The following is a 20,957-nucleotide window of genomic DNA, read 5'->3' on the forward strand; positions in this document are numbered from 1 at the left end:
TTTTGTGATAATACAAAGCATAATACATGTACACTTATATATTCTTGAGTTGAAAAAAAAATTCTCACTCTTGGGTGACTGGCTGGCTCAGTTGGTAGCGCATGGAACACTTGATCTCAGGGTCGTGAGTTCAAGCCCCATATTAGGCATAGAGCTTACTTTAAAAAAAAATTCTCAGTCCTAATTTCTTTTTGAGGGACCTCCACTTTTTTTTTTTTAATTTTTTAAGTAGTCTCTACACCCAACATGGGGCTTGAACTCACGACCCCAAGATCAAGAGTCGCATGCTGTACCAACTGAGCCAGCCAGGCACCCCCTCACTCTCAATTTCTAATACATCAATATCAATAGTAAAAGCCACATATAGGCACACTTCATTTTATTGCATTTTGCTTTATTGCGCTTTGCAGATAATTGTGTTTTTTTATAAATTGAGGGTTTACAGCAACCCTGCATCAAGCAAGTCTATCAGCAACATTGCTCACTTTGGGTCTCTGTGTTACACTTGGGTAATTCTCACAATATTTCAAACTTTTTCATTATTATATTTGTTATGGTCTGTGATCAGCAATCTTTGACGTTACTATTGTAATTGTTTTGGGGCCCCACAAACTGTACCCGTGTGAGATGGCAAAATTAATCAAAAGTGTTCCGACTCCTCACCAACTGGCTGTTCCCTCATCTCTCTCCCTCCCCTCAGGCCTCCCTATTCCCCAAGACACAAAAATACTGAAATTAGGCCAACCAATCACCCTACAATGGCCTCTAAGTGTTCAAGGGAAAGGGAGAGGCCCCATCTCTCACTTTAAATCATAATCATTTCGACAGCTACCGTGTCGAAAGCCAAGGTAGGCTGAAAGTGTTTGTGTGCCAGGTGACCCGACGTGAATTCAAGGGAAAAGATCTTGACGGAAATTAACCATGCCGCTTTAGCAAACGCCCAAGTGATAAGAAAGCGAAAGCGCCTTATTACTGATATGAAGAACCTTTGAGTGGTCTGAATAGAAGTTCAAACAGCCATAACTTTCCCTTAAGCTAAAGCCTGATCTAGAGCAAGGCCCTAAGTCTTTTCAATTCTATGAAGGCTGGGAGGTGAGGAAGCTGCAGGAGGAGCAGAGGTTAGTTGATAAAGTTTAAGGAAAGAAGCCATCTCTATAACCTAAAACTTCAAAGGGAAGCAGCAAGTTACCCCGAAGATCTAGCTTAGATAATTACTGAAGTTGGCTACACTAAACAACAGATTTTCTATGTAGACAAAACAGCTTTCTATTGGAAGAAGATGCCATCTAGGACTTTTCACAGCTAAAGAGGAAAAGTCAATGCCCGGCTTCAAAGCTTCAAAGGACAAGATAACCCTCTTGTTAAGGGCTAATGCAGCCGGTGACTTTTTAAGTTGAAGCCAGTGCTCATTTACCATTCTGAAAACCCTAGGGTCCTTAAGAATTATGCTAACTCTACTCTGCCTGTGCTCTAGCATTGGAACAACAAAGGCTGGATGACAGCACAGCCATTTACAGAATAACTTAAGTCCACTGTTGAAAACTACTGCTCAGAAAAAAAAAATACATTTTCAAAATATCACTGTTCATTGACAGTGCACCTGGTCACCCAAGGGGCTCTCATGGAGGTGTATAATTAGATTAAGGTTGTTTTCATGTTTGCTAACACAACATCCATTCTGCAGCCCATGGATCAAGGAGTAATTTTGACTTTCAAGTGTTTTTACTTAAGAAATACATTTTGGGGCACCTGGGTGGCTCAGTTGGTTAAGCATCTGCCTTCGGCTCAGGTCATGATCTTAGGGTCCTGGAATCAAGCCCCACATTGGGCTCCCTGCTCAGGGGGGAGCCTGCTTCTCCCTCTGCCTCTGCCCCTCCCCCCACCTGTGCTGTCTCTGTCTCTCCCCCCTTAAATAAATAAATAAAATCTTTTTTTAAAAAAAAAATACATTCCATAAAGTTATACCTGCCATAGATAGTGATTCCTCCGATGAATCTGGGCAACGTAAATTGAAAGCCTCCTGGAAAGAACTCACCATTCTAGTGCCATTTGGAACATTCATGATTCATGGAAAAAGGTTCAAATATTAACATTAACAGGAATTTGGAAGATGGTGATTCTGACGCTCGTGGATGACTTTGAGGGATTCAAGACTTTAGTGGAGGAAGTAACAGCAGATGTGGTGGACATAGCAAGAGAACCAGAATTAGTGGTAGAGCCTGAAGATACGGGTGAATTGCTTCAATCTCATGAGAATACTTAATGGATGAGGAGTTGCTTGTTATGGGTGAGCAAAGAACGTGGTTTCCTAAGAAGTAATTTATTACTGGTGAAGATGCTGTGAAGATTTTTGAAGTAACAACAGAAGATTTAGAATACTGCACAAACTTAGTTGATAAAGCAGCAGCAGGGTTTGAGAGGCTTGACTCCAATTTTTGAAAGAAGTTCTACTGTGGGTAAAATGCCATCAGACAGTATTGTATACTACAGAGAAATCATTCATGAGAAAGGGAGTCAGTCAATGTGACAAACTTTAGTCTTGTCTTATTTTAAGAAATTGCCACAGCCACCCAACCATCAGCAACCACCATCCTGATCCGTCAGCAGCCATCAGCATTGAGGGGAGACCCTCCAGCAGCAAAAAGGTGAAAACTAGCTAAAAACGCAGAGAATAGTTAGCATTTTTAGCAATAAAGTATTTTTAAATTAAAGTATAGATATTTTAAAGACATAATGCTATTGCACACTAAAAAGATTATAGTATAGTGTAAACATAGCTTTTACGTGCACTGAGAAACCAAAAACTTCATTGGGCTCACTTTATTGTAATATTTGCTTTATGGTGGGGATCTGGAATTAAACCTGCAATATCTCCAAAGTATGCCTCTAGGCAAAAGTGGAGAGCCTCAATAATTTTTAAGATTGTAAAGGGACCCTGAGACCAAAAATTTTGAGAACTGCTAAGACTTAATATATCATCTACCATTACACGGTGTCCTCATTTCTCATAAATGCATTTTACTAGTTAAAAATTATTTCATCTATTTCATGAAAATTATTGAATGCTTTCTCTATCCTTATTTTCTAGCACAACAACTAATTATTAAAATGTCTGTGTTTTTTTATGTGCCTGTGTCTAAACAGGTCTTTTGAGCAGCACAATGTGGACTTAATTTTTTAGTTCAGCCAACAATCAGCAATAGTTGATGCATTTGTTTTATGTTCTATCACCTGCAGTTTGTCTTACTCATTGTTATTTTTGCTTTCTTTAAATCTATGCTTTCTGCAGTGCACCTTAAAGTCTTTTTTTTTTTAAGATTTTATTTATTTATTTGGCAGAGAGACAGAGCGAGAGAGGGAACACAAGCAGGGGGAGTGGGAGAGGGAGAAGCAGGCTTCCCGCGGAGCAGGGAGCCTCCATCCCAGGACCCTGGGATCATGACCTGAGCTGAAGGCAGACACTTAACGACTGAGCCACCCAGGCACCCTAAAGTCTTTTTTTTTTCTAAAGTCTTTTTTTTTTATCAGATAATAAACTTACCTTCTCTGTCCATCTTTCTCCATTTCAGCAGCATCATATTTTAAAGCAACTTTTCATTGTTTTCTATAATTTTGCTATTAATAGGATAGTACTAAGAAAATAAAACTTTAATTTCCTTCCCTCTGGAGATGAAAATGGGGTCTAGTCTGTAACATGTCTTGGCAGCATAACGCCCCTTATAAAATTATGCATATATATCTTGTAGTTCTGTCAGGATGTAATGTCATTTCCCACTTGAATTTTCTTTATATTTTTTTTCTATTTTGTCCTCCATTAACCTTGAGCTCTAGCTAGCCCTCAACTGTTGTCAAATCTCCATTGTTTCCTGGAAGTGAACTTCACAGCTGTGAGCCTTTGTTGACAAATTATTTCATCTCCTCTGGGTCTTCAATTATTTTCCCTTACTCTGAAGTGAAAACTCAGTGAGTGTTTCCATATACTGTACTTGGGGTCATAACTCAATTTCTCTTAATCTTCTGTGAACCCCCAAACCCCGCCCTCAACCCACATTCCTCCTCCCAAAACACGGGTATCCATTCTTACCCTAACATTTCAATGGTTTTCTCAATTCTATTGATAATTTGCAGAATTCTATATTTGCTCTGTGATGTGGGAATTTTTTTGGTTGGTTAGTTGGTTGGAAGTTGAAAAACTTAACAATAATGTATCTTAAATTCTTTTTTTGAGGACTGTTCCTTACTGAATTCTTGCTACAAACATACTGAAGTGGTTATTTATATATTTCTGTGATACATCCCAAATTACTAGGGGTTTCCCCCTCTGGCCTTCTGATTGTTATACTCGATCAATCTTTAGCTGGATGTGGGCTTTGGGGGCTAATTTTGCTTCAATGGTGCTAGTTCTTTTTGCTTCTGGATCAGATCTCCTCTTCCTTACATCTTCATGTGTCTTGTTCCTCTATAACATTTACAAGACCCAGTTTAATAGCTTAGTGCCTTTTTTTTTTTTTTTTGGCACTCACTATTTCTTCTTTATTTGCTGTTAAAGTAATAAGTGTACGTTCCATTGCACTTGCCTGAGAGTCTTGAACTGGTCTTGGGTTTCCCGCCATCTGGGTTCTGGCTGGCTTGCATTCCCCTTTGATGTTGTAATACTTGTTCATTGAACTTGAGTGTGGGGCTTATAGGGCTTGTTTGCTATTTTTTCCCCCCAAAATGTGCACATTATTTCCTTCAGCTTATTTTTCTGTTTTGTGCTGTTATTTTTAATTGCTTCCGACTGGGAGGTGGGGCCAAGAGTGAGATTTGGCTTGAATTTGGCTTGAATTTGCTATTACTCACATTTCCCCAGAAGCCCCGCACACACTTTCTCTCTGCCTTTGACATACCACTTTTGAAAGGCCGTTGATTCTTGGCATAAGTGGTGTTAAGAGGAAGATGGGCTCTGGGTAGGGATGTTCAAGAATCCAGTCCTGTACAGTCATGAGCTTGGCCATCTGGAAGTCTCTTCTTGCTCAATGAAATGGAGTAAACATTGTCCATTATGAAATCCACCACACAGGCTGCCAGGGACGAATGGGATCCCACCCAAAGCCAATCGCCGCTCTGACAGGGAAATTGGCTAGCACTGCCTGAGACTACTCCAGCCTCCCCCGTCCCTGATGTCACAATTCAGAGGCTGCTGCCTGCCTAGGAGGTTGTAGAAGGCTCTGTAGGTTCTCTCTGTGTGTCCTACAGGGCTCCTCGGGCCAGGACTCTGTCTGATGGCTTTTATGAAAAAATATCTCCCCCCCATTCTGGGGTTCTTCTTGGCCTACTACTACTATTCTGCGAGTGAGGAATTCAGACCAGGTAAGTACGAATGTATCTAATTTTGGAGGAATAGATAAAGAACACAGGGGTGGCTGGAGTATTTCTGAGTATCCAGATGAATTCCTGATCCCCAAAGTTACTGAACAAGAGGAACCCTGAGGTGGGACTGTATTTCTGTGTCTTCCAGACATGGGCTATGGGTAATAGCAGTGTGGGGAGGGGTAATCATGTAGCCAGCAGATTGCCAAATAGTCCATGCTTTATTTGGCACCCTCAATGGAAAGCAATTTCAGATTCCCTACAAAAATGAGGGTAATTCCAAAATTTACAGCACAGCCAGATAATTGGGCTCTAAGGAGAGACTGATAAGTGGGAGACAAGAAAGGACTCTGGAGTTGATGACTGAATAGAAGTGAGGGAAAATCCCTGGAATCGCTATGAGCACATATGTTTTGATGACTTTTTGAGTTTTATTTCAATTGAGTAAAATTGGATAGTCCAGAACTGTCTCGAACTCCAGTGTCTTAGCTGAAGCCTCTGTCTATGGACATTTTTAAGAAGGACAGCAAGAAGGCTTGTTTTGAGCAGTCAAGCTAAGCCTCCCTTTCAGAGCATGTTTATGAAAGACTTGAACCATTTCTTCATTGATTTATGCAGTTTGAGAAAAGTTGATCGGGGCTCATAACCTTTAGACATTGATATAAGTTTGTCCACATCCAGAGTGGAAGGAAGACTGCTGCTGAGTTGGGTATGGTCCTCACTTCCTTTTGGGTTTCACAGAGATGCTCCAAGGAAAGAAAGTGATTGTCACAGGGGCCAGCAAGGGGATCGGAGAACAGATGGCCTATCATCTGGCAAAAATGGGAGCCCACGTGGTGGTGACGGCAAGGTCTAAGGAAACTCTAAAGAAGGTGAGGGTTCTGTGCCCACAGACACATGTACCCCCTCATGTCACATACACACACCAACACACGGAAGCTGGCACATCCATACACAGATGCAAACACACACACACAGGTTCAAACACCCACAGGAATATAGAAGTACGGCATTTAAGCATTCATTCCTATGCGCACACACATCTAATATCTGTATCTGTCTATCCATACTCATAGACATGCCTATGTACACATATTTACACATGGAATCACGGATATATAGATGTGTGCTCGAATACCAAAATTCTGGTACCTACTCATGAATTCATATTCTCATCCCCATTCAGACTCTCAGACACATGCTTTCTCATATACTCAGACTTACAAACCCAAGGATGCAAACATTCACAAACTTAGGGCTACTCACGTGGAAACTAGCATCCATGCCAATAATGAATTCAGGTACATCTATTCACAGAAACTCAGAAGCATGAGTCATGAACTTAAACCCCAGCACAGTGATGATTTCTTTATTTACACCTTACCTGAAATACTTAAGACAGAGGACAAAGATCGTGTCAGGTTGCACTTAGCAACACACACACACACACACACACACACACACACACACACACATTCACTGAATTCAAGCTCACGCGCACATATCCCACCATTCTTCTCAAAACAGGGTTGTGAGCAAGTTCTCATTTAAACCCCCATTACTTCTGAGATTGCCCCCAAAGTCTGCAGCCGCTGCTGACGCCATTGCTGCTATGCCCCTGCAGGTGGTATCCCACTGCCTGGAGCTTGGAGCAGCCTCAGCGCACTACATTGCTGGCTCCATGGAGAATGTGACCTTCGCAGAGCAATTTGTTGCCCAAGCTGGGAAGCTCATGGGTGAGGCCGCTTCTCCTGCCTCCTCTTCTGGACTCTGCTCTAAGGGTCCACCAGGGAGCTTTGGGGAGGGGGAGAATGAGAGGAGAGGTAGCCCCCGAGATGGTTTCTCTCAACACAGCCATCTCTTGCAGGGGGACTAGACATGCTCATTCTCAACCACATCACCAACACTTCTATGAATCTATTTAGTGGTGATATCCACCTCGTGCGCAGAAACATGGAAGTCAACTTCCTCAGTTACGTGGTCCTGAGCGTTGCTGCCTTGCCCATGCTGAAGCAGAGCAATGGGAGCATTGTTGTCGTCTCCTCGAAGGCTGGTGAGTGGGGCAGGGAGCAGTATGGAAGGCAGGAGTGGGAGACGTGCCAGGGATGGTGGTGGGGGCTCTGCAGTGAATGTGAATTTTTATCAGTTCCATGCAGAGAAGTAACGCAATATAAACTAGCATTTTAAATGTTCACAGCGAAAAATCAACCAATCAATCTTCCCAGTGATATTAAGCAAAAACTGATTCACAGCTTGCCCCTGTGCATGAAGAGGCAGGCGTAGGAATGTGCAGTTTGAGTGTGTAAACTCAATGAGAAGCATGCATGCCGAGTGAAAGAGACCCTGTTAGAAACAAGTGGGACCATAAGAAATAAGGGGCTGTTCAAGGTAGATGGGCTGCAAGATCCCTGGAAGTAACAGAGAAAGAGCAGTAATTCAGAGTGCCCACGAGAAACTTGGTGGTTTGTGATCTACAAATGGAAGTCTAAAGGGACGTGGAGAGATTGTGGAGATACAGCTCATCCCGATCCTAAGGGAGAGACCTGGTCACGATGGATAAAAATGATTTTGCTTCTGCCATGACCAGAAGCTACAGGCTGGTGAAGTTAGCTGATGCAAAGGTAGAACTGAGAAGTGGAATATTTTAATATACAAGTGTCTGATATGTACGTTAGGCTAAGGCAAAATGAAATGAAGAACAGAAACAAATACACCGTATTAGCAGATCTGCCTAAATTGGGAGTGTTCTCCAAAACCTGAACTTAGTACCTTAAAGTCCTATTGAAACACCAATGGGTAGGGAGAGTGTGTACAGAGATAGATTCATGAAGAGAACACTGTGACCAAGAAAGGTCGTTGACTCTGGATGGTGGTAGTATCAGAAGTTATCACCAATAAAGAGCTAGAGAGTTTCCAGCTAAAACGGGGGATTTGTTTTGTCATGGGTCCAGAGAGATGTCCCACACCTATTTGTTGATTAGTCAGAGGATGTGGCAAACACCGGGATTAAAATCTGCAATCTAAATGTGGTTCTTGGCAATGTAAAAACAAATAACCTGCAGACTTTGTAACTCTTAAGTATTTCACAAACTATTACGAGCTATTACTGTAACTAAGAACACCATCTATGTTGTAAAGAATTCTATTTCCTGGACAGGAAAGGCCTGCATAGTGATGGGATAAAAGGGCAGTGTGTCTGTGCTACCCGCCAAACAGAGTGATTGATATGCATCCCTGTGCTTCCCAGACAACACAGACTCCCTACCCCTCCCCAGACACAGCCTCTCTCCAGGCTGAAAGGAAGGGAGAGCTTCCGGATGCATACTGAGTGGGAGGGTGCTGGGCACATCCCCAATCCATCCTAGGCATTGGCCAAAACCCTCACATCAGTCATGGTGTAGGTGGCTTTAATGATTTAAGTTGATTAAATAATATATCCACTCTAGGTAAAGAGTGTGCTTCATCTTTGGCTAGAGACACGTAACTTTCTATAATGCACACGGTGTCTTAATGGTCTCAGAAGGAACAAGAATTACTGTAGAAGTCCAAGGGCCTGATGGAAAGTCTGATAACCCCTGCTTCCACACATCTTCTACACCTACCAAAAGTCGCTTCGTAATGTGTGTGGACTCAGAGATGGAAATCTAGTTGAACGACTATCCTTCACATCTGCTGTTTGTATAGCCCAAAGAGTTCAGCCTGTTTGCTTTGAAACATGTCTGTGAACTTGCAAAGTACAGACACTGCTTTCTCTCCCTAGCTGATGAAGTCGTCTGTTCTATGCTATATTTTTTTAAACATTCAGCAAGCACATTCATTAATCCTTCCTCCTTAAAATCTGAATTCCACAAATGTGGGATGCTAATCCTCAAATTGATCCTAAGGTCAGCCAAAGAGTATTGGGATAGATTTTTAATCATTCCTTCCAGGGAATGCATTAAGTCATTTATTGAATTATGGTGATAAGCAATTGTTTTTTATCCCCAGTGCATTTCCAGGTATTGCATTACATAGAAATCCTATACTTTTAATACATTCTTTAAAGCCTCAGCTTTAAATATGCTTTAGCATCGAGACACTATTGCTGCCTCTGGGAGTTTCCTTACGGTCCACATCTACCCACGTTTAGGGCACCTACTGATCAAGTTTCTATGTATATATAATATCTAGTTACATTGATTAGTCTCCCCTCCTTCCACCACGTGCTAGTTTGGCTATGAGTTGAGCTACTATAACAAACACCCATATTTACACTTATATAAATCAAAATCTATTTTTCTTTCATAAAGCAGCCTGGAGTAAGCAGTCCAAGACTGACAATGGTAGTTCTGTCCCAGGAAGTTGTCCAGGAACCTCTCTGTCTCAGAGCCATCATCCCTGGGGCGTTACCCTCACCTGTATGTCCAGGATGGTTCATTATTAGCACGAATCAGAATTCTAGCTACAGAAAATGGAGAAAGAAGGATACAACCTGAAAGCTGTAGACTCCTCTTCTGCCACAGCTGGTGGCCGTTGTGGTCTTTATTCAAAGTGGATTTGTGTCCAGCTGAAAACCAGGGGTTCTAGTTCTGTGAAAGACACCGATGTTGATAAACAACTAGGGGTGTCTCCCTCGTCACCCGTGCCAAGACACATATAAGATCAGAGGGCGGTAGTCCCTCCAGGCCACCCCATGTGCCTACTGCACACCATACACTCAACACTCCAGACTTGATCTTTCCAGATTCAAGGTCCGTCATACAAACAAAACCCCTTCCATCAGGCAGCAGTGCGGGACACAGTGGGGCAAGGGGAAGTCCAGAAAGAGAATGCCTAGATGGTATTTGTGAAACAAATGGAGACAGAGATATTACTACTCCAATGTGACTGGAAAAGAAATCACTTTGAATTGGGCAAAGAACAGTTGAAAACATCTGGAAAAAGTTTATCAGCCATTAATCAAAATGGGTCATCTTGACTTAGGTTCAATTTTCAAAAAAGTAAAGGCCACCGCATTTTCATACCCCTTGGCTCTGTGAACCCTGTAACCAGGGCCCATCACATCAGTCACATGCATGACAGCTGCTTCTCTGCCCCTCGGGACTCCTGGACAAAGCCTGCCATTCTCCCGCCCCCTTCTCTTCTCGGGGACCTCACCTCATATGAAGTCCTTGTGAGTTCTCGCCAGACCCTTTCCTTTTCCTCTTATCCAATACATTTTGGAAAACCTTTAAAATTCTACTTCCTCCCCCTCTCTCTGTTTTAGCTTTATTGGTGATACAGACACTACTAACAATTACAATACAAAGGCTAACCGAACCAGGCCAGCATTAAGTGTAGGGGTACTGATTCTTCTGTATCAAGAAAAACGTAAGACATATTTTGAAGTGCAACCGCACATAATAAAATCCTGGGTTTCTTTAAATACTCAAAATGGAAAACTAAAGGAATAAGAGAACCTTGCCGATCACCTCGGAATGCCCAGAGCTCTCTTTCTGAGCTCCGTAAGTGTCTCCGGTTACCTATTCATTATTTTCCAAGTCAATTCTCTTTTGAAAAGATCGACTTTCTGTATGTACTTTTTAAAGTCTTATACAAATGTATTCCTTTTCTGGTTTACTCATTTCCAGCATTGCTTCATATATTTTTTTTACATAGACATATAATATTTCAGGCGTATTATGAGATGACTAGCCAGGGGCAAATACCTCATAAGACAATGCTTTTGTGGGAAAACTCAAACCAGTGTATGAAGTCACTTCTTGGACCTTAACCTGTTTGTGGGTTACGGGCTCCCTGTGTGGTCTAAACCTACTTCAAGAATTCAACATTACAAAGAGGGGGGCAAAAAATAAAACAGGTTTCTCAACTACACATATCAACTAACAGGATTTGGAATACCCATAATGGTGTTTTGTATCAAGACAAGAATATACAGATGTTAATCTCATCCCCGCCTTCAGCTCTGCATACCCACTTTTTCCTGAAAGGCAGACAATGCCTCAATGTATGGATATGCCTTAGAGTGCAGTGGGGAGAGGAGGGGCCAAGGTCAAGGTCTTGGATGCAAAGGGGCCTAGGAACTAGAGTAGGAAGGGGTGGTTTATCCCCTCACCCAATTATTTTATATTTTTCTAAGATGAATCTTTGACCTTAAATCCAATAACCTCAGAAGTAATTTTCAGGAACCACACTTTCCAAGGTGAGTGGAAATGTTTATACATGTGAAGAGAGGTATTTATGTAGGCAGGATATAGGTGCTGCTGCAGACTTGGACTATTTTGAGGAGAATGGAGGGGAGACGGGAGAGATGAGGTATGTGCATTTATAGATATGTCCCCTACAGGGTCTGGAAGAAGGCCAAAAAAGAGATTCAAGGAAGAATCAACAACCTGTACATAAAAATTTCAGGAGCCATGGTTTCCTAAATTCAAGAGGTTGTGTTTAGGCAAACCTGAAGGACTGAGACAGAACCTGTTGGACTCATCTTCGGGTTCATTGTTGTACCAGTCCTGCAAAAGGGGCAAGTGGAGATTTGCAAGGGGGAAAGATGACTCCCTACTGAAGACAGTAACAATTTAGTACAGGTTGAGAACAAGATAATGGTATCCATGACAACCATTGGTCCACCTTTTCCCCTTGAAAGGCTGGTTAGAGCTTAAATAATCATGTCTACTTAACCCTGCTAGACTATTGCTTTTGTTCCAGTGCATTTCTTGGTGAAAATAGGAGGGTTCTACCATCATGTCTTTACATTTACTTACCAAGGAGTTTGAGAAGGCTTAGAAAAAATACACTCTATTTGCAAATATACAAATAGAAAACTAGATCTTAAGAAAAGAAAAATATAAGACCTGCTGAATCACTATGTTGTACACCTGAAACTAATGTAACATTTTGTGTCAACTATACTTTAATAAACCCGAAAAACAAAAAAAAGTATTTAAAAATGCCAAAATTAGACTCTACGCAGATGCAGTGCTTAAGTTTCGCAATTTGCCTCTTGAATTTTTTTTTAAAGATTTTATTTGACAGAGAGAAAGAGAGCACGAGTGGGGTGGGAGCAGAGGGAGAAGGAAAAGCAAAGCAAACTCCCCGCTGAGCAGGGAGCCCAGTGCAGGCTCGCTCCCAGGACCCTCGGATCATGACCTGAGCTAAAGGTAGATGCTTAACCAACTGAACGACCCAGGTGCCCCATACCTCTTGAATTTTCTTAACAAAAAGAAAAAGAAGAGGGTCAGTATATAGATAAGATTCTATTCAAAAGAAGGAGGTACTACAGGAAGCAAATAATATCTGAAATAAATTTCTCATAAAAGACTGTGAAGTACATGCACAAAGTAATGAAAAGACCAATGCCCCCAACAACTTTCTTAAATGTTTCCATAATTTGAAAATTCACACACACACACACACACACACACACACACACACACACACACACTCTATGAATATCTGAAAAAAAGAAGAAAAGTATAAAACTGAAAGTAAAAATCATCCATAACCATGCCAATATTTTGGAAAATTTCTTTCCAGATAGAGATAGAGATATAAAACAATTATTTTCCTATTGCCAGACGTTTAGGTTCCTTTCAGTGTTTTGCTATTTTAGAAATCCTGTAATAAATGTCTTCTATGTAAATGTGTGGCTGAGATGATGATTATTTCCTTGATAAATTCTTAGTACTAGATTTACTGGGTGAAATGATAGAAACGTTTTGAAGGCTTTTGGTACATATTTCCAAACTGCTTTAGATAAAAGGAAAAATAAAAGACTAGACTTTTTTTTTAAGATTTTATTTATTTATTTATTTATTTATTTATTTATTTATTTGACAGAGAGAGACACAGTGAGAGAGGGAACACAAGCAGGGGGAGTAAGGGGGAGAAACAGGCTTCCCGCCGAGCAGGGAGCCTGATGTGGGACTAGATCCCAGGACCCTGGGACCATGACCTGAGCCAAAGGCAGACACTTAACGACTGAGCCACCCAAGCACCCCAAAAAGACTAGACTTTTTATTTTTATTTTTTATTTTTTTAATATTTTATTTATTTATTTATTTGAGAACGAGAATGAGATAGAGCATGAGAGGGGGGAGGGTCAGAGGGTGAAGCAGACTCCCTGCTCAGCAGGGAGCCCGATGCGGGACTCCATCCCAGGACTCCAGGATCATGACCTGAGCCGAAGGCAGTCGCTTAACTAACTGAGCCATCCAGGCACCCACCAAGACTAGACTTTTTAAATATGCAAAAATAAAAACAAATTTAGATGAATATGAGCATCATGCCACGTTCCCACCCTAAGTATAGACATGAGTGTTCCTCTCACACCTACTTTGTAGAGTTCACAGAGTTTTCGACAATTGACAAGTTTGTCGGTACAAGAAAAAGGTGTTTAGTAGTCATAATTTTAATTTCTTTTTTTTATTTGTGACATGGAATGTGAGGTCCCTGTCCCTTTGAGAGCAGTGGTGTTCTATTTTTTTATTCCATGATGTCTTATTTCCTACAGCGGCACATGGCCTATAGTGGATATTTAATAAAAGTCAGGCCAATAGTGAATTAATTACATTTTCATGTGTTTATGGGATATTTATATTTTCTATTCTGTGAATTGTTTTCCCATGCCCCTGCCCGTTGAGATGTTAGCAAAACTTTTCTAATAATAAATACACCTAATTGATTTCATATGCAGCTTCTTGTTGCAAATGTTGACAAAGGCATATCTTTTAAACTCAGCTAAGTATAAAATTACTAAAGTGAAAAGTGAATTTGACATGGTATACATATAGACCTTTAGACGGTTTGAACCAAGGGGAATTCCTGCTGAAATAAGTATTGATTTAAATAAGTAGAGGTCCATTTAAGATATTTCAAGATGAGGAAGGCTTGGGGAGAGAGAGCATAACTTTACATCTGAGAAATTTATTCTATGCATAAATTTGCAAAAGTGTTCGCGAAATACAGTCATTCATTTATTCAAAAAAATATGAATCGCGGGTCCACTCTGAGCCACACACAGTGCCAGATGCCAAGGCTATGGCAGGGAACAAGGAAGGCAAGGCAAGGGGGAGTGATGCAAGGGGCATCATTGTGGAGACCCCATTCCAGTGTAAATGATCGTTACATTGTTTATAGTTATTAAAAAACTGAAAGCAATCTGAATATCCATCCCTAGCGATAGGTTTCTAAATTACAGTGAAATGCTATGTAAGTTTTTACACATACTGACTATAAAAATAATATTTGAAAGAAAAGTAATTTAGAGAACAGTATATATAGTATGAACCCAACTGTGTTTAAAGAAAGGGGCTTTTACCTTTCATTTTATAGACTTCAGAGCTGTTTATTACACAATGAGCTTGGGATAATTAGAAAAATTAGAATAGTTTTTTTTAAAACAAAAAGTAAGGGTTTGGGCTCTATATGGTAACTGGAACCAAAATATTTCTCCTCCCATAATGGCGGACTTGGGCGGGGGGAGGGGAGGACAGAGATTGTGCTCAATCTCACAAGTAAACAAGCAAATTCAAGTGACTGAAACTACTGCATTACCAAATTCAAACTACTAAATGCCATGGTGGGAGTGGAGTGTTGATTTTTGTTGTTTTGTTTGGGTGTTTGTTTGCCTACAAAGTTGTCAATTGCTGAGAACTATGTTCCCTCCACAGAGTAGCTGTGAGCTGGACACTCTCATATACTCCTGGTGGAGAAGAGTATGTTTTGTTTTGTTTTGTTTTGTTTTAAGTGGTTTCCACCGCTGATCTTTAAAAGCCTAGTTCCTCGTTGTTCATTCTGTCTAAAGCAATTTGGCAATATGTATCAATAGCCTCTGAAGTGCTTCCATCATTTCATTCAGCAGACATAATGTGGAGAATCTATCAAGATATAACCGTCAATCCAGTCACAGATGTATGTAGGAAAACATTTCCTGGAGGATTTTTTCCAGGTTGTCTACCAATCTGCAAGCAAAGCTACCAACACTGAAAACAGCCCACTGATGTGTGCCTGAAATCGGCCTTCACAGCCAACTGAAAGTTCAGGATCCATTGAATGCATAGTCCATTTTATTATACAGGTTTTAAATTATTTGCTATTTCCAGAAAGTTGTCTGGTTCAGGAACTCCCATGTAATAGGTGCATATATTAAATCCTTTATTTCTAGCATTAGAAAAGCAAGTAACATTAAATAAAGATTAAACAATATTTAAAGAATATTATTTTGAAGGGGGGCCAGATCACTGGCCCACATTGGACATACACCTGTCTCAGCCCATCCCTGGGGAGGTAGCTGGCCTTATGGCACCTGTAGCTGAGACACTGCCAGGCAGTCAGGCCAGGCCAGGCTCTCCCAGAGATATCATGGCTCTGCCATACCTGCTTGTCTCAGCACACCTGCTCGCCTTTCTTCTCCCGCCATTAGCCTCTGCTTCATTTGGCACCTGCTTCAACCTGGCTGCCACAGCCCTTTCTTCAGCCTAACAGCTCTTGATATACTTTGAACTTCTGCCCCATGGCCAGCCCTCCCAGTCTCTCAATCTCCCAACTCCAAATCCCCCCCTTCCAAAAGAAGAGGTATCTTCTGAATTTCATAAGTCAATCTGGAACCTGGAACCATTAGGACATTCAAATAAATAATGACAATAACAGATTATAACCTGTAAGATACAATAAAAATCCATGATGAAGTAAATAAATACATGAACAAATGGGGAGTGGAGAAGGCATTTCCATATAGTGGAAAGCTAAATGAGAAATATTAGGAGGAGTGATGAAATTAGAAATAATTAGTAATAATTTAAAAAAATAGTAATAATTCAGCCAGAAAGCATCAATGGATGCCAAAACTAGTAGGTAAAAGTTTAATAAGAACACGGTATTTATACAGTCTTAAGTGCCACTCTACTCAACAACAGAAAAACAATGATTCAAAAATGAACAAAGGACTTAAATAGACATTTCTCCAAAGAAGACATACAAATGACCAATGGGTATATGAAAAGATGCTCAACATCACTAATTATCCGAGAAATGTTGATCCAAACCACAATGAGATAGCACCTAACAACTGTTGGGGTGGTCATTATCAAAAATAAAAACAAAACAACTAAATAGGGCGCTTGGGTGGCTCAGTTGGTTAAGCGACTGCCTTCGGCTCAGGTCATGATCCTGGAGTCCCGGGATCGAGTCCCACATTGGGCTCCCTGCTCAGCAGGGCGTCTGCTTCTCCCTCTGACCCTCTTCCCTCTCGTGCTCTCTATCTCTCATTCTCTCTCTCTCAAATAAATAAATAAAATCTTAAACTAAATAAAAACAAAAACACCCTACCACCCTACAAAATATTGTAGTAGGTTGAATGGTGACCCTCAAAAAGATGTGTCTATGTCCTAACTCCCTGAACCTATATATGTGATGTTATTCAGAAAAGTGGTCATTGCAGCTGTAATTAAGTTAAGGATTTTGAGATGAGCTCATCTTGGATGACCTGGGTGGGCTCTAAATCCAATGGCAAGTGTCCTTAGACAGAAGAGAAGACATGGACAGAAGGAGAGAGGACAGAAGGAGAGAGCTGTGTGAAGGGAGAGGCAGAGTTTGGAGCGATACAGCCATGAGGACTGCTGACAGCCACTAGAAGCTAGAGGAAGCAAGGGAGGATTCTCTCTCCCCTAGAACCTTTGGAGGGCATGAAGCCCTGCCAACACCTTGATTTCAGACTTCTGGTCTCCAGAACTGTGAAAGAATAAATTTGTGTTCTCTTAAGGCAGCCAGCTTGTAGTAATTTGTTACGGCAGGTCTAGGAAACCAATAAATTACTTTCCATATTTTGATAGTTGCATTGTGGTTTTGTCTGAGAATGTCCCTCTGTGTAGGAAATGCACACTAACATACTGAGGGCCATGGGACATTGGGTGAGCAATTACCTCAATTACAGCAATTACTCCCAAATGGTTCAGGAAGGGGAAGGGAGAGGTCCTTTGTACTATTCTTCCAACTCTTTAAGTTTGAAATTATTTCAAAAGAAAAAAAAATCCTGGGATCTAGTGACTTGGAAGAGGTATGAGGGTGGATTTTGTGGGGCTTTCTCATGGGGTCCTTGGAGATCTCCTGTAGGAGATGTGCTAATACTTCCTCCAGCTCACTCCTTTTGGCTTCCTCAGCTCCAAGGCTTTGATCAGCCCATCCCCCTTGGCCCAGTCCACCCCACCATCCCTGGGCAGGTAACCCCAGGCCAGCTCCTCTCCACGGGCTCCACATTTGGTTTCTGAGAAGCCTGATGCTTATCGATACACTTGATCCCACAATGCACTCAACTAGTTCCCAAACTCCAGTGGACACTTGCAAAGTCCTCCAAATAATCTTAAAGGCTCTTTTGTGATGGGAATGCAAATGCCTCCTTGACCCCCAGTGGATGAACACACATGATAATGACATCTCTCCTTTCTCCAAGCACAACTATTTAGGCTGGATGTGGGTGATTAGGTAATGCCAGTGGAACTAGTAGGGCCCACCCTTCAACTGTGGGGGCTCTTGAAATCTACTCTTTTATTCTCATCTTGGGAGATGCGTTCATGCTCAGGACAATAGGAGGAACCACATTTCATGGCCTTGTACCTTCACAGAAAAGCTTTTGCCTTGAAAAACCCAGTTAACAGGTTTATCTTACTTATCTCTGCTGCATTTTGCACTGTTTCAACACCACATACTCCTCTTTTGTGTTCATCCAAACCCCCCCACCCCCCACAGTCCCCCACCTCCCCCACCCCCGGCCCCGGGTGTCATGTCCTCTGGCCACCCTGAATGCCTTGTCTCAGTTCTTCATCCCGAAGTCTTTTTTTTTTTTTTAAGATTTTATTTATTTATTTATTTATTTATTTATTTATTTATTTATTTGAGAGAGAGAGAGAGAGAGAGAGAGAGAGAATGAGAGACAGAGAGGGAAGAGGGTCAGAGGGAGAAGCAGACTCCGGGAGCCCGATGTGGGACTCGATCCCGGGACTCCAGGATCATGACCTGAGCCGAAGGCAGTCGCTTAAACAACTGAGCCACCCAGGCGCCCCATCCCGAAGTCTTACTGTGGGTTTCCTTAAGATTCTTTCCATCTTGAGCCCTCTTCCCTTCTCACTCAACATACTCTCTCTGGGCATCGCCATTCATGCCCATTGCTTCAATTACCACTGGGCTGTGGGTTGTCTCACTACTTACAATGACACCCCAGGTTCTCCAAAGCCTGGAGTACAAAAATGGATTTATCTTTAGAACCCAATTCAACCCAAACAACTAAAGAGGTTAGACCCTGAGGGGCCAAGCTCAGGACATTTTTTTAGGAAGAGCTGGATAAAAGGGGCAGAATCCAGGATGAGTTCCCAGCCTCGAAGCCACCAGGGCATGGTGAACCCCAATTTGGGGCTCGCTCAGTAGAAGACGTGGCACATTTGCCTGGGGTCACTCTGAAAGTCTGAAGGCAGGCAGAAATGAAGCTTTTACATCCTGCACACTTTCTTTGGAGCTCTCAATTCAAGCAGTTTAAAATCTGCCTTTGAAATGGAAATACTGTAATTTCAAAATCTCAGCGGGGCAGTTGGGGATGGAGGGTGTGGAGTGGATGAACAAAAGCACTGAGGCCTGCTTTTGACCTCTTCTTCTCCACTAACAAGCTCCAGCACACAGCTAAGCTGCCAGCCCTCTGGCTCTTGCTGTTCCTACAGTGGCGAAGTCCCAGCGTTTCTGGGACAGAGCTAATTGCAAACAGTATGTCCCATTCATCACCAAGTCTGCACTCTTACTTGTCAGACTCCATGTCCCATATTTTGCTTCAGAAAATATGATCGCCAGAGCTCTGTTTCTCTGCGGTCTAAAACTTCCCAGGAGAGAAATGGAGCTGACATAGATCTGTTCTGCTGTGATGACTCCATTCCCCCCCCGCCACTACCCCCCGTAAACAAAACTTAACCTTGGGCAGAAGCACTCAGGCTTCTACCCCCTCACTTTCATGACAGTTTCATGCAAATTAGTACATTTATTTACTTGTTCATTTGATTTCATTAAGCTCATACTCTGGCATGTTTTCTAACTGGTAGTTGAACAAGTGAATCTTGTGGGCTGCAATCGGAAAACAACTTTATTCGTTCCCGCAGACCCATTTATGGGTTAGCTCATCCCTGAACCTGGATGTGATGGCAGGCAGATGGCAGTGCTCTAGGATCATAAAAGATCCTCTGGCTGCCTCTAGTCTCAAGAAAGGTCTCACTTCAGTAATTAAAACGTCCAGTCACAAGTAATTTCACTAAAGCTTCTCCCCTGATCAAGCTCGAGCCTGCCTCTAGGAAAGAGAGATGGGTTCAGCTTTTCCTCCCGTTCCCTATCTCCTCCTCACTTACCAAGCTCCCTCTAGCCCCTCTTGTTTGAAAGAAAAGAGGGGGGCACAGGGAAGAAGGGAGGTTCAGGATAGGTAAGGCCTTACGTGGCTGGCACCCGGCTAATCTACCACTGAGCTCTAACCACAGCAAATGTTCAAAGCTCATGCTCTCTGAACCCGACTCTTGCATGGGTGTTTTTGTGCGTTCTTTAGGAAGCCCTCTGCTGGAACACTGCTAGTTCTCTTGTGATTTGGGCAGCAGGTGCTTATGTGATGTCTTTCCCTCAGAGGCCCTGGGAGTTCAGTGGGAATACAGGGGGATACACTCACCACTTGGGGCTGTCCTTTGGGACAGGATTGGAAATGACTCTGGGGAAGAAGGGACAAGCGCTAGGACAAAGCCCCTAGGGTGGCGGCAAGCAGAGTTGTGGGCTGGATGGAAGCCTTCCTTCCCTTCTCTATGACACAGTTTGGCACCCGCTCTGTAGTGGCCTTGCCCATTGTAAGCGGAACCTCTCAGGTTGCGTCAAACCCCAGTCCTTGGTGCCCCTCAAACTCCTCGGGACAAGCTCTCCATGAGCTGCCCTTGGAGCTTCTCTCACAAGAACGGACAGGAGGGGAAGGCCCACCCTTTCTCCTTGGAAGGTCACTGAGACGTGGGCTCATTTCCTCCCCCTACTCCATTCCCTCTGGCCTCTGCGCCTTCAGGCCCTTTCTTCCCTCGAGGTGGTTGAGGGTCTACATGCTGCAAACACATTTTTGGTTTTGCGGTTTTTCGGGTTTTTGCTTATCTGTGTTACCACATACTGTGTAAGCACACAGGCAGTCTGGAAGCTCCCTTCAGAAGATGGAGGCATTTGCCAGTTTGCTCTCAGCCTTTGAACCTCGGCTAAAACTAGAGCAGGAGAAGTCAATTTTTAACATCCTGTTACATGTTATTTATTCCATCTTGACCAGGGCCCCTTAACTCACAGAACCTTTCTAAAAAATAAAAATCTGGGTTTTTAGAGGGGCCTTGCCCTTTTCTGTTTTCTGAAACTTCTAATTATATTTTACATATAGCAGAATGCAGAGGTTCCCTCACACAAGCGAAACAGCATTATGTGGGAAAATGTTTAAGAACAGCTCCGTGAATAGAAAACAGACTTGAATGAAACGCGCCAGGGTTGTTTTTGGAATAGCAAGCACCTAGGAGTGTTTCTCCCTTCTTATCTCTTTTTTCTACTTTTTGACATGTTTCAGCTTTTCTTTAGTGAGCCTAGACTGGTTT

General features: G+C 42.2%; 1 protein-coding gene across 2 annotated transcripts in view; it reads left to right on the top strand.

Annotated features, from left to right (window-relative positions):
• Positions 1-20,957, top strand: part of HSD11B1 (hydroxysteroid 11-beta dehydrogenase 1) — a 51,994-nt gene that overhangs the window by 20,516 nt on the left and 10,521 nt on the right. The window contains exons 2-5 of one of the 2 annotated variants that reach the window (XM_027613801.1): positions 5,239-5,352; positions 6,094-6,224; positions 6,977-7,088; positions 7,220-7,405. In XM_027613801.1, the coding sequence (XP_027469602.1) occupies positions 5,265-5,352; positions 6,094-6,224; positions 6,977-7,088; positions 7,220-7,405 (517 nt within the window). In that variant the 5' untranslated portion in view covers positions 5,239-5,264. Of the gene's footprint in view, positions 1-5,109; positions 5,353-6,093; positions 6,225-6,976; positions 7,089-7,219; positions 7,406-20,957 lie in introns of those variants that run through there. The other variant, XM_027613802.1, reaches the window with a different exon arrangement.

Source organism: Zalophus californianus, chromosome 10, assembly GCF_009762305.2.
Source record: "Zalophus californianus isolate mZalCal1 chromosome 10, mZalCal1.pri.v2, whole genome shotgun sequence".
NCBI lineage: Eukaryota > Metazoa > Chordata > Mammalia > Carnivora > Otariidae > Zalophus > Zalophus californianus.